The following is a 19804-nucleotide window of genomic DNA, read 5'->3' as shown; positions in this document are numbered from 1 at the left end:
TTATTCCTTTGTGTCTTCAGCTTCTTTGACTGCTTACCTTTTATTTGTGTATGTGAAATTAGATTGGTGTTTCCCTTCCTTTGTTTAACTCCATTTGTGTTCATTTGTTTCCCTTCCTCTGGTCCCTTCAGCCTGCCAGGAACAGGTGTTACTTATCACCTGATTTCCTCACCTGTTCCCCATGTCCTCCTTATCCACCTCCCCTCTGTGCATGCCTAGTTCTCTGGTCTCTGTTTTTCTCTGCCTCCTTCTCGTTACCTTTACTTGCTAGTTGCTCTGTGGTTGTTATTTTTGAGCTGCCTGTTCTCCCAGCGATAATCTCTGTCAGTCTCCTATTGTTTATTCTTCATTAAAGTCACTCTGTTCCACTGAAAGCCTCTGCACTTGGGTCCTCAACAAATCACATTGTGACAGAAGCAGGTTCAAACAATGGATAGTTGTTATTACAGTTCAGTCAGACAACTATTATGTCAAAGTTCAAATATGTCTCTACTGGTTGGGTCTGGCCTCTTGTCTCTGGTTTTGCTGCCCAGGAGGTCAGTGATGAGTGAGCCTCATTTTCCAGCTGATCTTCTGCTTCAACAGTTCCATTAATTCAGATGTAAAGTATGTGGACCAACAGTCAGACTAGGTAGGCTTAATCCTTCCACTCTTCTGCTAGGACAAGTTAAACAATATGAAGGGTAAGGAATGGCTGACTATCAAAAATGCAAGATAATATCTTTTGCAAACTGCTGATTTAGCCTATTATTAGCAGACATGTCTAGTTGCAAATTTAGCATTTTCCAGTTTTGTTCATAAAATGGTTTTAAAAAATGGTTCTAAATTCTGTTTTTGTCATCTGTCCTTCATTTCTGCTATCTCTTGAAAGCCTTCCTCCTTCCTGCCTTACTAAGCTAATGTTTTGGTCTGCTCTGTTGCATCTTCACACACTAGGTGTAAAAATGGTTACAACTCCCACTCAGTTCTTTCTATATTAATGCAAACCTACATGGATTCCAGCACAGCCTTGGCACCCGGCACATCTGATCTCATCTCAAGCTGAATGTGCTGCAGCACAGACACTCAGATGGGGAAAGTAAAAATAATTTAATCCCATGGATGAGCAACTAGCAATAGTTTGTCTGTTACTGTTATTATTTTTATTGGATTTCAGTAAATTAAGATCTCAGCTTCCTGTTTTCTCCAATCATATCATAATTGAGTTTCTCTGTTCTTTCTGTTTGGATTTACCTGAAATGAAAATGTATCTCTATTTCTGTCTCCCTCTCATTCTTCACTAGTTCCGTCCTTCTGGGGCCTGGTCAACTCGGCCTGGAACTTGTGTGCCATCGGGAAGAGACAGTCCCCCATTGACATAGAAACCACTCACATGATCTTTGACCCTCACCTGACCCCTCTGAGGCTGAACACAGGAGGACGAAAGGTAAGGATGGAAGAACTCATGAAATACTGAGTGTGAAGTGTGAGGAGTGTTTGTTCTCAACCAGCTGCTGGCCATAATTTACCACAGCAGTTCAAAATAGAACCAATCACTAGCTGTATTTCCTTTACTAACATACACAAAACGTTGTCTATATTTTGCTAATGTAAAAAAAAAAAAAAAAAAAGTGCAACTCTGGTGTTTCTATTTTATAGGAAACGCAATTAAAATCACACCTGAATAAGTTTGTGCACATAATAAACATTCCTCATCCCAGCACCAAAACGTTTGATCAACAAAACAAATGTTTCTTTTTAATTGGTGTTTCCATTAAGCAAATAAAAAATATCAAATTGTGTAACAATCTGGTCAATGGAAGCACAGCTACTGTCTTCATTAAAAATAGTGTCTAACCAAAGCTTCAGCTGTGTCCTCATGTGCGGTCTGTTTGACTGCACCATAATCCAGAGGCATTTAGTCTTTTTCAGAGGAATCCATTGTAACTATATGACATAAATTCCTCTATGAAGAAGACAAAGACTCTCTATTTTCTTGTTGAAAATGACATTTTGAAGCTACTTATGGTAGTTTTCTTTTCTTTTTATTGTCCTGTCCATTAAAAATGTGAGTACTTCCTCTTGATGATGACTGTTGTGAAAGTTTTTTCGAGAAGGCTCACAGCCAAGTCCTTCATAGCGTCCGTTCTGATTTCCAGTACGGATCAGGCTGAAGGGACATGGAACATTACCTCTCTGGGTGGAACAGAGCCAGTGAGGTGTATTAGGGATAACTTCTGCATGCGGTTTAGACTGTGGTACCCAGCCTCTCATTTTCTGGAGTGGACCACGTATTTAGGTGTTGAGAAACTCACGGCTGACTGCCTCTAAGTTGGAGTTCTTTCCACAGAGTAAAACTGTTGACTATTTGTGGTTTCAAGATTCCCGAAGGAAGATTCTAATTTGGTGCCAATGAACAATTAGCAATTAGAATCTGTTTTCCCTACTTAGTAGGGAATCTGATTTAGATCGATACTAGTGTGGTAGTATCAATACTTCAGCTTCAGCTTAGACACCTATAAACTTTGATTTATTTTGTTTAGATCCATGACACAATTTTGTTAAAGGATCCCCCCCTTAGCAGGGAGTGAAATTAATCTGAAGGGCTCTCTTTTAATCGACAGTAAATTGTGAAAATAAATTAGACATTGAAAGGCACAGTTGGGTAAATGGGCAAATGTATTTACTTAGAGGACATTTAAAGAAATTCATACAATTAAAATAAGCAAACATATCCAGGCGGATATTTTAAATTTAGGCCATAAAGGGTAAAATAGCTGATACAGGACCGGTGTTGGTGATAATGGCCGTGCATCGTATCGATACTAAAACATGCAGTATTCTACACCTCCACACAGCACTTCAGATTACCCAGACTTCTTGGAGTATGCGGATGTTGTTTTAGAAGAAATGCCATTTAGGAATTCTGTTGTGCTTCAGGACGACTTTGATTAATAATGAAGTCACCCTGAAGAGTGCGTTTAGGAGGAACAACCCCTCTTCTAGCTGGAGGAAGGGAGGCTGTTCCCTTGACAACCAGCCTCAGATAAATGAATGAGTGAACAGATTTTATTGTCTCATAATCAGCAGTAGCTATGTGAAGTAACAGTTTACTTTGCTTTCACAATGATGACCAGACAACTGAAAGACTGCTTTCAAAGAATGGACGAATTATCAGGCCATTACAAAGCTAATAAATCATCAACATCTCAATCATTCCTTCACATTGAAGGTTTATTACCGGTTAGCTCAATAGATACACAGGAGGAAGTTTTGTCATTCACTCACGTTTCATACAGAAGGAATGGGGCTAAACTGAAGACCATCTTGCTTTCTACACCGACATGCAGCTGCTAATACCATAACAGCAACAATTTAAAAGAAGATCATTTTTACAGCAGATATATCACCTACTTGGTACTGAAAACGGAAAATTTATGGAAAAATGCCTAAAGAATAATTTAAACAACAGAGCAGTTTTTCTAACTTGGTTTTTCTTCCAAAATTGATCAAATGCAACATTAGCAACTGTAAAACTAAACTAAACATCCTTAGAGAAGCATAATAATTTCACAGAAAGGCAGGAAATTGTCATTTACTCCAATCTATTGTGTTGAACCTTTGAATATAAATTTTATATGTTAATAATGTTGCCTTTTATTTGTGTCAGAATGAAAAATTAGGACCTGGGAATGAATCTACCTCCAACTTAAATAACAAGCTATTTCTCAGAATGTGATTCATTTCAAAATTTGCTGCCTTTCTTTAGTGAGATGCAAACAATCATAAAAAACTGAGTATTACTGAAGATATTACTACAGAACCATTTTAGATTGTTTGGTCTGAGTTGCTCCACAAAATTGTATTTCACAGAGCAATAGATTTCACTGATTATGGAATGATTAAAAATGCACTTGCATGTAAATGAAATAAATTGCAGTAGTTAGAACAACAGGATAACGACTTATCCTTTCTAAAAGTATCAATCGCTGCTAAAGCAAATTTTTAAAATGGCAAAAAACAATCTGAACAATCCTACAAACCATATACTAATAGCTATGTGACAATACAGTAATAATTGAGGGTGTTATTGTACAAAAGTTGTCCGTTTGATACACATCCATACAGAACAAATCCAGCACTGCTTTAAACTTGAACTCATGCAGAATGTTTGTGTGAATCATAGCTCAACTTGAAAAAATTACTCCAAAACAAATCACAGAGGAACACAAAAGTTTGTCATGCAGCTCCAGTGAAGAAGACAGATGAACTTTATTTTTCCTTTGGTACCAGCAGCTCGCTCTGCACAGAGCCGATGTACTCACCTGAAACAACTTCAAGCCGAATAATAAACATCATAGTGGTGGAGAAAAATCAGCTGGCGTCCAGATGGCCACCTGGCGCATCCAGTCATTTGAAATTTAGTCCACTTCTGAAACATAATAAAATCAAACTAAATTCAGGAATTGTAAAAAAATATAGATTTTAATTATTATTATTTCTCTTGATTTAAGCATTCCAGAAACGTAGGGAAGCATGATATTTGTACTGATAGTAATAAGACCTTTTTATTTGCTTCAAATTTGGCTGAATGAAAGCCATTTTGTCCACAGTAACGAGTTAATTATAGACCACTTCTGACGAACACCTCATTAAGCAGGTCTTTGTTTCTAACAGCTCATCTTGTTGTGATGAGGGCTCTAAAGTATCACAGGCCTGAACTTCACTGTGTTCTCAGAAAGCAGCATGAGCGACTCATCATGGCTGCTGTGGCTGCAGTTGTTCACACAAGATAGCATGAAATCACAAGAGCGACAGCAGAAGGTCGAGCCTCTCTAATCCAAACCAGCAGAGAATGTAGGTCAGCTGGGCTAATGAAATATCTGGTTTACTGAGATGCTATACCGGAGCTCATGTACGTGGAGTTCTATGCAAATCCAGGGAGCTGTTCTCTGTTTGGTCTAATTTATAATGAAAATGCATCAATTTTAATGCGCCTCATGTTGTTTGAATATGGCCAGAACTTTATACATGTGCATACAGAAAATTGTTTCCGTGACTCACACTATGCAGAAATATTTTATTACAAACTTGAGGTAAAATATGTGTTAAAATACTTGATGTAAAATTAAAATGAAACGAATAGTTGTTTCTCCAGCTCAACAGAAACAAAACTGAAGTTATTATCTTTGGACCTAAAGAGGAATGATTCAGATTCCACACAGCTTCACTTATTACAGGCTGAAATCTATGTGTGGTAATGAACTCTTCAGAGCCACATAAAAACAGTTACAAAGTCGGCCTTCTGTCACCTGAAGAATATTTCCAGGATTAGATGACTAATGTCCCAACAAGATCTAGAGAAACTCATCCAGGCATTTATCTTTAGTCGCATTAATTACTACAGCAGTGTCTTCACAGGTCTGACTAAGAAATCAAGCCTCAGGCTGCAGCTGATCCAGAACGCTGCTGCTGGTGTTCTGATTAAAACCAGGAAGATGGAGAACATCACCCAGTTCTACAGTCCTTCACTGAAAGAACAGACTTTAAAATACTGTTAGTTTATAAATCACTGAACGTTTTAGCACCACAATACATCAAAGTTCTACTGCTGATGTATCAACCTTCCAGACCTCCCAGGTCTTCTGGTTCTGGTTCTGCTCTGCATCCCCAGAACCAGAACCAAACATGGAGAAGCAGCATTCAACTTCTATACACCACAAATCTGGAACAAATTTCCAGAAAACTGTAAAACAGCTGAAACACTGAATTCCTTTAAATCTAGGCTAAAATATCACCTGTTTAGAGTTGCTTTAGAATCATATTGGCCAAAATATTTGATATGTGTTCATGATTTTGATGATGGCACTCATCAAAAAGTAATGTTGTTTCCGGTTTTCCCAATTGTTGACTATATTGTGTTTTTTTATGACTTTGCATGATTGTGTTTTTATGATGCAAAGCACTTTGTTTGCCTTGTTGCTGAAATGTGCTATAAAATAAATGTGTTTGATTGAAAGCTGTTGTCAATTGTCAGAGGAAAAGAACTGCACAAACATACATTATGAGTCTAAATATCGATTTGGGACATTTGAACACATGAACAGGGTTCTTCAAAGTGTGAGGTTTTCCTGGGGCATGAGAATTCTTCTGGAGCAGGAGGGGCAAGACGAGAAAAAAACAAACAAAAAAACAAGTTTTCTTCCTGAATTGTTGTGGATTAACTCTATCCAGATCCACTCTGACCAGCTTCTCTGTTCATCATAATTATTCTACAGATGATAGATGTTAATGGCCATATTTACTCACATGAATGTTCCACAATTCTACTTTCATGTTTTTAACACTGTGTACATATACTCTTACCTGAGCTCATTTAGCTGATGGAATTGTATTACATTTAAAACAGTGTTTTATCTCCACAGAACCTTTATCCTCTCCTTTATCAGCCTCCACTCTAAACAGGAACGTTCTTAGAACTATCACACAACAAACTCATCCCATTTAGTTCATCGTCTCTGTTAATTATTGTGACTGTTTTTGTTCTCTATTTTTTTATTTCCCACAAAATGCAACTCTTATTTGCAAGAGCAAACTGAATCATTTTGTCTGCACTCTTGCTTACAGACAGCAGTTTATCTGTTCAGAAGCTAAGCCGGCAGATTTTTCAAACATCCACTAAAAATATGATCTGCATTAAATCTGCAGCAAAGATCTCACCCTCATCTTGTCTCCATGTAAGCCTCATGAATGATTGTGCTACTGATTTGCTGCTTTTTGCTCTTCCATCTTCAGAAAGGTTGTATGAGGTGAAAAACATTTGATACTCTCAGGTTGCTAGAATGATTCATCCATCAGCTTCTCCCCAGGAAGTTGTTTATTTTTTCTTTGTTGCATGGAAAGATGAAATCCTCTGAACATGCATTAATAACTCAGGACTAAATAACAATTAAAACTAAATACACTCTACATCTGATTTCTTCTGCTTTTGAACTTCCATTTTCTCCAAAGTAAACCTTAAAAGTGTCTACTATCAAAAACTACATTCACACTCCATTAGAGTATCTGATCATGACCTTCACTCTCAATAGCTGCGTTTCCATTACAAATGTACGCAAAACTTTGTTCATATTCTACTAATGTTGAAAAACACAATTTCAAAATCGCCAGTGTTTCCATTAAATAAGAAACGTAATTAAAATGACACGTAAATAAGTTTGATCATGTGATAAGTAAAAAAAGTAAAACATCCATCATCATCATCCTCCTCCCATTTCCTATCTTCTTCTTCGTTGTTTCTGCCAGTAGTAACATCTGGTTGTTGATCACATGACTTGTGCGATGCGAATAACATGTTTCCATTGCAAATCCGCACAACGCTAATTGTGATGCAGCTGAAAAACCATCTTATCCTAACACAAAAACGTTTTATCAGAAACCATGTCTCTTTTTTTTAATTGACGTGTTTCCGTTAAGCAAATTTATTTTCATTATACAATTTGCACAATTATATGGTGAATGGAAACGCAGCCTACTATCACTGCTGATGTGTTCCAGGACCTCGTTTGTGGTGTATATATAGAAACCTATCGCAGCTTTAAACTTCTCCCAAGCTTTTCTTTTTGTCTTCATGCTGGTTGTTCTCTAACAGATTTCTGAGGCCAGAAGCAGAACTGTTACATTTATACTGAGACTAATATGCCCATATAAACTCTGCTTACAAATTAGGAAAATAAAATTTAAGAAAGGATTACAGTGGATTTTGGGCTGTAGGAGCGTAAATAAATGCTGCACTTTTCGTATTTTGGGACACATTTATTTAAAAACCATCCAAAAATGTTGAGTCCATCTGCCTCCAAAAACCAAAAAAATATGACCTTTTGAAGTTTGTGGTTGTGAAAACAACAAAATGTGGAAAAAATTCAAGAGTTATTCACACTTCTGCAAGGTGTGAACTGTACATCTTTATACTGTAAAGATGTGCAGTATAATTACTGTACATCTTTTTAGCTGTGTTAATAACTTCCTTCCTTTGCCCTTTTTAGTTGGAATTTTTGTTCCGTTGTGTTTGAATTTTAGAGGAGAACTACAGTGCAGGGAGACAGCTTGACAGACTGAATGCCTGGGCCAAGATTTGCCAGCCGACTGGCAGGATTCAAACAGTAAACAGCAGGAGAGAGACAATGAGCTCACATGTTCTTCCTCTGCTGCTCCAGCTTCCTGTCTGCAAAGATCAGTTTATACTGTGCTGGTTAGGAAGAGGAGATGCAACACCACCTCTGCATTTCTAATCTGAATATCTTCAGCCAGACTAGTTGTTCTTCCATCAAACATTAAAAGTTCTTTACTCTGGCCTGGCAGAGTTGATACTTTGTTTCCACCGTGGTTTTTATTGGCTCCCAGACATCTGGCGGTTGAAACATTAATAACTCTTACTACATTAAACATTGACTCGCAATTGGAGTTGTTTTGTTTGAGGATACTTGCAGTGCTTCTGTGAACCAAGGTAAAAAACGGGCGTTCAGTCTCAGCTTTACTTTGACAGTTTAACTTTGTTTCTTGAAAAAAAACAGCAGGAGTCATTTGGCTTCTGTTCATTAAACTCTTAGGATGTTACATTTCCTGGATGACTGAGAATCTAAACCAATATAGAATATTAACACCATGTTCCTATTTTTAAATGATTACAGTAGATGAAAAATACTCAAGATGAATCTTTGTACCCTTTTATTTATCTTACATACATAAATATCACAAAATAAGACTTGAGTTCTTGATGGTAGCAGAATTTGATAAAGCTTTGAATGAAAATTGAACCATTTTTTAAACCCTGTTTTAATATTCTTCAGAAAACAGTTATAATTTGAATGTATCTAGATGTAGTTTGGTAGCAACGTCTCTCTCTCTGTCAGGTTATCTGTGCTTGTTGGATGTAGCACATGTTGGATCATAAAGGTCAACATGCTGTGTGTAGCTGCAGGTGTAAAGTCTTTCAGAAAATCAGTCTTCCATCTGTTACGTCCCAAAGGCAGCCTGGGGGTACAGGTGGAAAAGCAGACACCACTGCATGTAACACTGCATGTAAACCTGGAACCTACATTGAATAGATAGGGACTATCTGACATGAAGCCACGTCAGCAGGTAGGAGAAGAGCTGGTATTAGCTGGCTGCATTACTCAGCTTTTTGTTTTCAGTCCCTCCTTTCAGTTTTATGTTAAAATACAATAACCATTCTCAGCTGCTTTCTATCATATTTGTAGTCCTAATGGACAGAGCTAAGGATCATCCTTCTCTATGAAGGATGCTCCATGAATGAGTAAAAAGTGATCAATCAACACAAAAGGACACAGGCCTCCCTAGTCTTCAGCTGATCAGTGCCCATAGTTCCTAATGAGAGTGCAGGACATAGACATAATATAAGAATAGACGCCTCATGGACCGCTCTCGCCTATTGTCGCTGACGAGATTTAGGGCGGCCATCTTGGAGAGGTCGACTGCTCCACTCAGCGTTATGTGTTCAGCAGGTACAATGACGTATCAGCGCATTTAATCGATCATAACACGCTTTTTTGTTACTGGAAACCGTATTCAAACATCTATCAAAGCTACATTTATAAACACTTGTATTTTTTAAGTATGTTTTTAACACATAGTTCAGCATATTTAAATATGCTTAGTGGCTATAACAATAGAATAGGAATGGAATATTCTGATACTGATGTATGATGAGCATATTACAGAGCACACAGCCGTTCATAATTTATTTAATAAATTATTTAGTAATATCAATACATATTTATATAACTATACAAACACAAATAAATAATGATTAATAATGACACAAATAAATGATTAATACTAAAAAATATATATTGGATACATGTTTGTATGTATGTATGTATGTATGTATGTATGTATGTATGTATGTATGTATGTATGTATGTATGTATGTATGTATGTATGTATGTATGTATGTATGTATGTATATACATATATATATATGTTTTTCAGCCGACGTGTTCTAGCTTCAGAGATTCAGCAGCTGAGATTGAGTCCAAAATCCGATGTGAGATTCATCCGTGCTGCAGTGAATCCGTCTCTCTTTATAGATATCTCCCTCTTCTTCCTCACATTGTGTCTTTATGAAACCTTCAAAACAAAAACGGAAGATTTGGGATGTATCTTACTTTTGACAGAGTGAGAGAATTACATATAAATAATAGTCTTTACCACCTGTGTAAACTTTGCTGGTGAATGTTATAACACGTAATATAAGTTTTATGATATGTGTTATATTGTTTCATTTCTAATGTATGCTATTGTGTTAGATAATATTAGTCAATGTTAGAGAATAATTAATTTTTTTAGATTTACGGAATCTCAGTTAGCCTTCATAGAGGGGCTGAACCCCGTATTACACCAAGCACTGTAGCTAATGTTAGCTGGTATCTCGCCAATGGACATAAATACAGTAAAGTAATATTCCAATCACAAAATATACACAATAATATGTCCATCTTACTTGTGAAATGTTGTTTGTGGAGCCCTCACATCAATAGTCCATCGATCCGAACAACAATATCCCTCAGTGATGAGGCATCTTCTGCTGTTTTGATTGAGCAAAGTAAGAGGTGAAATACCGCTCCAAGATGGGCGCCGTATTTCCTGCGTCGGAGCAGCCAATGCGGGGTCTACTCTTATATTATGTCTATGGTGCAGGACAGTAGAGAGCCTTCCTTTGAGTCAGATGGCTGATGGCCAATTCCTTAAAAACAACTTGAGTTTCTGATCTGTGTGTCAGCTCTCTGCCCTCTCTCTCTCTTGGCAGTGGGGACTGTCAGCCTTGGAATCAGCAGTTGCTATGTCTGCCCTGGGAGGTTGTTGATTCTGTGATACGGTCTTGATGTCTCATTCTGGATTCAAAACAGTGAAACAAATAATGATCTCCTCTCAAATCTCAACAAAACAATGTGGATGTGGATTTCAGGAGTAACAGAAACGTGTCAAAACCAATTTTCATCATGTGAAAAGTGGAGGGGGAGTGTGCAGTGGATACCTCAGTCCTCCAGCAGGCTGAAACACAGGCTGAACTGTCTGCAAGAAGAAGGAACAGAGAAAAGTGTACTACTTGAAGCTTAGACCCTTCAGTGTTTGCAGCTGCAAATCATCTGTTAATCTGTTGTGAAGAGTTCAATCTCTTCTGCTGTGATCTGTTGGGCAGCGACTGTTTTAAAAAAGTCTGGCACTGCTCTGGGGACTACTGTGGAACCGATGCAGAACGATAGGTAAAGAATGCATCATTAAATGCAGAACATAACATGGAAAACTCTGACTATAATGCAAAGTGTCTTTGTGGATTTAAAGCTTGGTCAAAGCCACTGCAACACAGACCACTACAGAAGATGCTTTCTTCCATCACCATCTCTGACTCTAGACGGTTTTCCTGAATGAAACTGGGACCTTTCACCCAACATCTGTTGGAGCTGGAAATTGTGACTTTCCATTGTTTAGGCTTAACACTATTCCAAATAGAGCAGGCCTTAGAGCAAGACAGGACTGAAGCTATCAATAATTCAAACTATTCAGATTTCATACAATAAATATTTAAATTACTGACAGTCCAGTGAAGTGAGCTGGTCTGCTTTATGGATATTTTTCTTTCCCATCTTCTCACTAACCAATATAAAATAGCCTTAAACTTGTTAAATATCAGTTTACCTCAAAAGCTAAACGCTAGCTAAACTAAGATAGCTAGGGGTTAAACGTAGCTCAGTGCTCCTGCATTCCAGTAATAGTTTCGCTCTGCTCATGCTGCGGTCAGCAATAGCAAACTGCTGCTGCTTTGCTATGTCTAACAAATCGCTAACAATTAATATTGTTATTTAGCGTGCTTGAACTTGAGAGATTGTTTAAAACAGCAAAACTGAGCTTCTTTACACCCGTCTCAAAATACTAAATAAGATCCATCACTGCGGTGACTGATCAATAGATTAAGAACTCTGAGCCATGTGGTTCTCCATTTGTGATCATGTTTGAGTTCAAGTCAATTACCAAAACCCTTGAATTCTGTTATGCATCCAGGGTTTTCTGCATAACTTCAAAAGGTTTTGTGGTCACACTGTTGTGTTTGTTCCATTGGAAGTAAGAACATGTGAAGGATAATACTCTGAACTTCCTAAGAATCACATAGTAAAGTAAAGTGAGGTTCTGCTCTTTGCTCAAATCAGGGACTTGAATTTTAGTAGCATTTAATACCAGGAATTAAAAATCCTCCTGGGTTCCTGCACTGACTTGTGCTTCACTGGTTTTTCACTGTAGTCTGATTAGCTTTACCATGATGTGTGACTGCAGGCTGCATGCTGCTTTACTGCACCGTGGATCAGAGTTTTTGGTGTTTTGAGTCGGCCTGGCTGGAATTATCAGGGGAATGTGTGGGATTGTCTCAGAGCTCCCGGCTCAACTGAACCAAATTTTCCAGGTTTTCTGGGTATTTATAGATTTCGTGTGTGGGATGGTTTCAGCACAGTCAGCTATTTTTTTCATTTTATTTTTATTTTTTGCCCGTACTTCAATTCTGTTTTTGTTTTGTTTTTTATCACAACTGCATTTTATTAGCCATCCAAACCAGAGCACAACACTGACTTACTGTGGTCTGCAGGTTCATTTATATTCACACCTGACTTTCATGTTCCAACAAAAACTCAGCAGTACAACATTTTGGCATATTTCCAACAAAAACAAATTATGTGGATGATAATGAAAAATTCTTTCCAAACATCTTTTTATTCTAGTACCAACAGGTTGTCCTCCTGCGACGCTCATCTTAATGATAAAGATGAGCGTTTTCAACATCCAGCTAAAAAATGTGATGAACTTCAACTGAAAGAAGATTCTCTCTGCAGGTGTTATTTTATATTTCCAAAATTGTAAGAAAGTAAAGGCCAACAGCACCTGTGGTGACAGCTCAGCTTTCATATAACTGGATATTGTAAAGCTCACAGGCATACTTACTAGATGTTTTACAGCATGGGCATTTCAGGGACAAAGTGGAGACCGAATGCTTACCACTATGAGAGAGTGGTAAGCTTATTGCTAGGATGCTAGCAATAAGCTAGCATCCTAGCTTATTGCTAAAACTGAATAAAATGTTTTTTACTTTTTCTGCCCCTGCAGAGCCCGCCCAGGGGCTGGTGAGATCGATTCTCAGAAAAAACGTCCCATCCTCCAACTCATGTAGAAAACTGTCACTTGTGATGTTGAGAGATTTTTATTTGAACCAAATATTAATAACTGCTGCATTAACACATTAGGTAATAAGGAACATTTAATGAAATTAAATGACTCAAACATCCAAATCATGATGTCTAAAAAGCTCAGCTTTAACTTAAAATGTAAGTAAAACTACATTTATGCTATTCGTGATAATAATAACATAAAAAAAACACCTACTAAGGATTGAACTCTAGAGTTTGTCATGACCTCATTATGTTTTGGTGAGTGACAAATCCCCATCCGCCACAAAGGCCTCAACGTTTAACTGCCACGCTAACCTTCCTGGCAGCATCCTGTTGCCGTTAAACTGGAGTGCAGCACAAAGAATTTGTCCTATTTGAGAAGAGCAATGTGCAGGGTGTAAGTTTACTGAGATAAATTATTGATGTGGCAAAAAACAGGAATGCTTGAAAATATTAATGATAAGACATCTAGCTGCCGTTTGATCAGCCCCCTGATGAAGATGTCAGCAGAGGGTTAGCGTTCCAACATCGACAGGCTCCTCTAGAAAAGAACCAACTCAGGATTCCTGCTGCCTGGTTTTCTGAAACCAGATATGCAAATGTGTATACCCATGAACCTCCTCTGAATTTTCACTTATCCCGTTTTCTGAGTCCAGGCCAGGCGTACTCCACGGAGACGCACCTGGCACAACCTGGTGGAGGAGTGCTTTCATTTCTACCGTCGGTGTTTACTCACCAACCTGACAGACATTATGCAGGTAAGATGCTTACAATGGTTTTAATTTAGTTTCTGACATTTCCTAAATACTACAAAGTGATTGTAGTTCCTCCGTAGAGCAAAGTCTTCATAAATACTCATCCAAAATGTTCACACAACGTTTTCCCACAAATGCCCAAAAACCTAGTTTATCCACAAATACAGGATTTTATGTTTGATATTTTTTTAGTTTAATTGCTCTTTTAAGAGATCCTGTAAAAAGTGAAACTATAATAAGCTTATGCATTTATTAGACACTTATCAATACATACTTTTTTTTGTCTACACTCTGAGTTCTTGCCATTGACTATTTCTGTTTAGTTTTTTCTATTTTATATATATATTTTTTGTTTTTTTAGCGTTGTGTGTATTTTTGTTTTGCTTACTCAAAGGTAAAAATTGCATAAATAAATAATAGTCATGAAAAATAAATAAACTTTATTCACGGCAAATGTCTTGCTGATAATGCAACCTTACCTCAACTGAGCTGTTTACATCAGACTCAAATGAAAAGTTCAGCTGATCTGAAATGATCAAGAGAGAATAATCAGCCACTTCTTCCAGGAAGCCCCACATGCCTCGCAAGAGTTAAAAGCTCTATTTGAATATTTTATTTCATGATTAATGCTAGTGTGCATCTGCTGAGTGAGAGCTCATTGCACGGCCATCTGTCCTGGCCTGCATGCACACGCTCGAGGAAGAGCTGAGGAGAAAAGGAGGGAGATGGAGATCTCCACAGCAAGGATGTGTTAGTGCGTCGCAAAAAAGATATCAAGGATAAAGAGCAAACATGCTGATGTGTATCTATAAATTACTGTGACACCTTACCCAGGAGTCAAACAGAAAACTGGACACCCTGAGCTTTATGTATTACAGTCTGCATGATACCAGGTTATCTGACCATGTGTCACTCTGAGTCCTTCACTTCATCCATAATAGTAAATACTTCAGTAAGCCAGCTGACAAATGCTGCACATTTGGCCAATCAGCAGGAATTATACAACTCCCGGTTTCTGTCATCCTAAGAAATCTTTGTTATACTTCAGTCTGTGACTATAGACAAAAGAGAAATCATGCACATATTAACTCAAAGGCAGCCAGGTGAAGATTTGAAGGGAAGTACAGTCAGTACCTGTTCACACCCCTTGACATTTTTAACCTTTAACCACATTACAATAGCTGCGTTTCCACTGACCATATAATTCCGCAAATTGAAAGTCTGAAAATAAATTTGCTTAATGGAAACGTGGCAATGTCATGATAAGTTTTGACACTAGAATGAGGTGATTGTTTTGGATGTATTGAAATCAGCGTATTTTGCAAAACTGCCATGTAAACATTTTATTCACAACGTGATTCCTGTGATCAACAACAAAGCGTACATTTGTAAGTAATGGCATTCAAATCCTTTGCTTTTACCGATCTCTAAATATTCCTCGGCAGTAGCTTGGGGAGGATTAGGTCTTAAAGGCACAGTTTTATGTAAAACCAACTTTTTGAGCTTTACATGATGTTATAATGCAGGGTCAGGGAACTGTCCTGCATTATGGTGGAACTGTGTGTCTGCTGAGCTCATTATATGATCTATTTTTCAATGCTGGTAAAGATGTTTTTTAAGGGTTAATAGAGGAGCCATGTTGTGATGACTTCCTGAAGGCAGAGTTTCAAAAAGAGCAGGAGTTTCTTAAAGAGACAGAGGCCAAATTTCAGGACGTTAAATTATGAAATGACAAAATGTATTTTATGTTATATTTAATAGATAGAGCGTTTTATAATAATTGAAGGTAACAGTTACTTAATTGTGCTAGAAAATGGCCCGATGTGCCTGAAAAACACGTAACATTGCCCATTTAACATCAGGCCTTTGCAACACCTGACTGTTTTCTGCAGCCTCTGTGTTGCAGAGCAGCTGCAGTGATGACCAAACGTCAGAGGGCGGATCATCTGTCTCCAGAATGCCACACCTCTACCACCCTGCTCTGCATTAGCTTTCAGATGTTTATACTGATGGGCTGCCGTTGTACAGTGTATTATGGCCAAACATCTATACTTGTAAAAAGAACATTGTTCCATAAATCTAAAGCTTTATTTTGTTATAACTTTGCAAACACTTTGTCCTTCCACCGTTCTAAACCAGGCTATACTTGCTCAGTGTTTTAATAAATGGCCCCTCATAAACATTTCACATACTGAGATGTGTAGCGTCTGAAATGGAGCTCTGGGGTCTGTTGATTATCATCGTTTTGCCTCAACGCATTGGCAATATCCCTAAATATTTTTCCTCCTGTGTCTAATCTTTCTCTCCGGGGATGGATGGATTCCAATTTATTTGGAAAAAGGCCTTGCAGACTTTACAGACTGATGGGCAGCAACAGCTTTGTGTTCTTTGCCTTTTAAATTCTATGGAGCAACGAGGCTGTATTTGGTTCTCTACACGCAGGTTTTTAATTCTGGATTCTTTTTGTTTTTATGAATAATTACAGCATGGAATGTGTGTGTGTGTGTGTGTGTGCGTGGGTGCGTGTGTGTGTGGGTGTACGTGTGTGTGCACTTACGCACCTATCCAACAGGGGACATTCGTATCGTTTTACACTCACCAACAGGGGACCCTCCGGCCAAGAGGGGACATTTGTGTATGTGTGTGTGCGTGTGTGTGCGTGCGCGTACATGTGTGTGTATTCATGCACTTGATTTAGTACAACGAATAGCAGGGAGCAGGCATGCGAACAGTGTTGTTAAATAATATTTGGTGAAAGTAATAAAATATATCTGTTCAGTGCTTTGAACTGGGAGGAATGATTAATATTTTATCCCCAAAACTGAGTGTAAGAAAAATTTGAGACCCTGCAATAAAAACATACGCTGTTCACCCTCCAGATGTGCCAGAGCTTGTTTAGAGTTCTACTTTTACAGCCATCCGATTTTTTTTTTTCCTTTTAAGGATTTAGAGTTTTATATCAGAGAAGATTGTAGCATCAAGACTCCAAATACCAGCATTCACCCAGACAAAATAACAGATCCTCTCTTCTATTATTACTCCATACCAATACTTTAGCAACACATCACTTTTATTTTTTTTATTTGTAGAAAATGTTTTGAATCATGTACAATTTTCTGTCGATGTCACAGTAGCATATCGCTTTGTGTTGGTCTGTCACATTAAATTCCTATGAAATATATTTATGCTTGTGGTTGGGTGTGAATACTTTTGATAGTCACTGTATAAGTGTATGTGTGTATATATATATATATATATATATATATATATATATATATATATATATATATATAGGACAATGTGTGTGTGTGTGTAATGTTTTTGTACATTTATATTTTTGTATTTATATTTCCAGTTTAGCTTGTATTATGTTTTTTTTCTACACTGTACTGTCTTTTCATTCTGTTTTTCACTTCTGTAACTCTTATTTTGACCCTGACCACTTTCTGTCTTTACAGCCTGAATTCCCCACTTGGACTAATAATCTTATCTTTATAACCTCATGCTTGGATTACTACAACTCCCTTTTACTAGGAGTTGGCCTGCGTGCTCTGTCACGCCTACAGCTTGTGTAAAACGCCGTAGCCCAATTTCCAACTGGGAAAAGAAAATATGAGAATATTACTCCAGTGCAGGCTTCTTTGCACTTGCTTCCAATTTAATTTAGGCTCGATATTAAAATGATCTTCCTAGTTTTTAAATCTCTAAATGCTCTGGCACCTGTATATTTGTCAAGACTCGCTTCAGTCATACGTTCTCCCTTGCTCACTCCAGTCATGAGTTTCTGCACTGGTAGCCACTCCCTCATTAAACTCCTCTAGGAACAATATTTCACTACTTACCATCTAGACGCTCTTTAATAGCCTATAAATAATAATATGACCTTGTGCTCCCCTAAATGCCAACTTGAAATCATGTTGCCCTGGAATGATCTCCAACTTAATCTACATCTGACTAAGTACTAGGGCGCCATTCGCAGCGGCGTCAGAGGAACGCTGCCGAACGCTCTCAGACGCTGACAAATGACTGTCCTCATAAAGACTGTGAGTGCTCTGCAGCACGCTGACATTTGCTAATATATTGGACATGTGTTTGTGCACGGTTGTGAGTCTTTGTGAAAGTGACAGTTCATTAGTCACATCCTATCGTGCAGCCTGAGTCCTGTGCGTGCACACACACACACACATACACGCACAAACAGATTTATGCAAAGGAACAAGTACACACTAAAACAGTCCCATTGTAATTGATCAGTGACGGCTATATGAAACTGTCTTCCATTAACTCGTCTCAGGGTAACTTACTTATCATTAGATTTCATTTATTTTTTATGGAACATTAAGTAATATTAATATACAAGCCTGTTAAATTACAGTTTTCTTCATTTGTAATCAGTGACTGTTACAGTAGCGTCGTGCATTGAAGCGTTTGCCTGCATGAGCCCAGACGTTAATGTTTCCTGCACTACAGAAAGCTTTTCTCAGATAAGTTTGATTCACTCACATCAGATCATCTGTTTGGATTTAAGCCCAAAATTATTCAAACATGCAGTGCCTATCAAAAGAACTCACCACTTTGGATATTTTCGTAATAAATTTGAACAAAATTCAATATTAAACAAAGAGCTAGTTTATTGTAACATTTCTATCTATTAGTTTCAATCATGAAAATATTTTTTTCATGAAGAGCAAAGATGAAAAGGGTTTATTTTTCTGTCAGCTGGTCAAAATAAGTGCAGCAAATAAACATTTCACTAAAGCTTTTAAACCGGACAGCTGATGAAGAAAGGAGCATTCCTTTCACATGGCCGTCTGCAGAGAGCAGCACTTGCTGCTGGCCCCAGTGACTGACCCTGATTATAGGGCCCCGTGTGTTCAGATGATTTCTGAAAGATTTACAACCACCTTTAAAGAGACAGAGCTCACCTTGCCTGTGGACAGATTTTGTAAGGCTTAAATCTGCTTAGAAAAGATTAGCACTCACAAAATTTCCAGGATAAATCGCAGGGAAGTTTTCACCTTCCAAAACAGATTGGAAGAGGAAAGAAAAATAGAAGTGGAACAGATGGAATTTAAGAAAACATCTCTGACTTGTGTGACGTGTTCAAATTCAAAGGGAAACCGAGCAAATTTCTGAGAAGACTGAAAACAATGAACTGAATGGAGAAATTGACAAAGGCTTTGAAACATGTAACAGGATTAGTGAGTCGGGAGCCTGGAAGAGACGAGGTGAGGGAAGCGAGATGTAAAGACACGGAGAGCAGATGAAGGACAGGATTAGATGGAGGTGGACAGAGGTGAGTGTGGGGTCAGTCCAAGAAGAAATGAATCATTCTGAATGCCAATATGTTGAGCTTTGTCTCCCTCTTACACACACATACATCTCCTGTTTTCCACCGGCCGCTGAAAGATATAGCTCAATGTGAACAACATCCTGATTCAGACTGACAACATAAATAAGTTTTACATGATGACCCACAGAAATTCACATGAAATCTAAGTGGCTAACAGAAATGTTGTTTCATGACAGAATATCCACAGCTCTAATTGGACTTCTGACATGTTTTAATGGAAATATCCCACAGAACGGGCATCTTTAAACTATAAATCTACAATCCTATTTATAGCAGATGGTTTTGGAGGATGAAGTTAGCTCTTCGTCATCACTTTGTCCTCTCCTCTGCAGGCGCCTATTTAAATTAACTGCAGCACCTTTAAGCTTCAGTCTGAATGTAAATTAGACATCAGTTTCACCCAGTAAGTATTCTAACACATCATTAGAGAGAACAGTACATCATCTGAGAATGCAAATGGTGTACTGGCTTACATGGTAACC

At 37.9% G+C, this 19804-nt stretch overlaps 1 protein-coding gene across 2 annotated transcripts in view; it reads left to right on the top strand.

The window, feature by feature from the left end:
- Positions 1 to 19804, top strand: part of LOC103468161 (carbonic anhydrase-related protein 10-like) — a 90816-nt gene that overhangs the window by 48531 nt on the left and 22481 nt on the right. For both annotated transcript variants that reach the window (XM_008415047.3, XM_008415046.3), the window contains exon 3: positions 1284 to 1426. In XM_008415047.3, the coding sequence (XP_008413269.1) occupies positions 1284 to 1426 (143 nt within the window). The remainder of the gene's footprint in view (positions 1 to 1283; positions 1427 to 19804) is intronic.

Source organism: Poecilia reticulata, chromosome 8 (assembly GCF_904066995.2).
Source record: "Poecilia reticulata chromosome 8, P_reticulata-male-v2, whole genome shotgun sequence".
Lineage (NCBI taxonomy): Eukaryota > Metazoa > Chordata > Actinopteri > Cyprinodontiformes > Poeciliidae > Poecilia > Poecilia reticulata.
The sequence above is the reverse complement of the archived record's forward strand: the minus strand, read 5'-3'. Positions and strand labels throughout refer to the sequence as shown.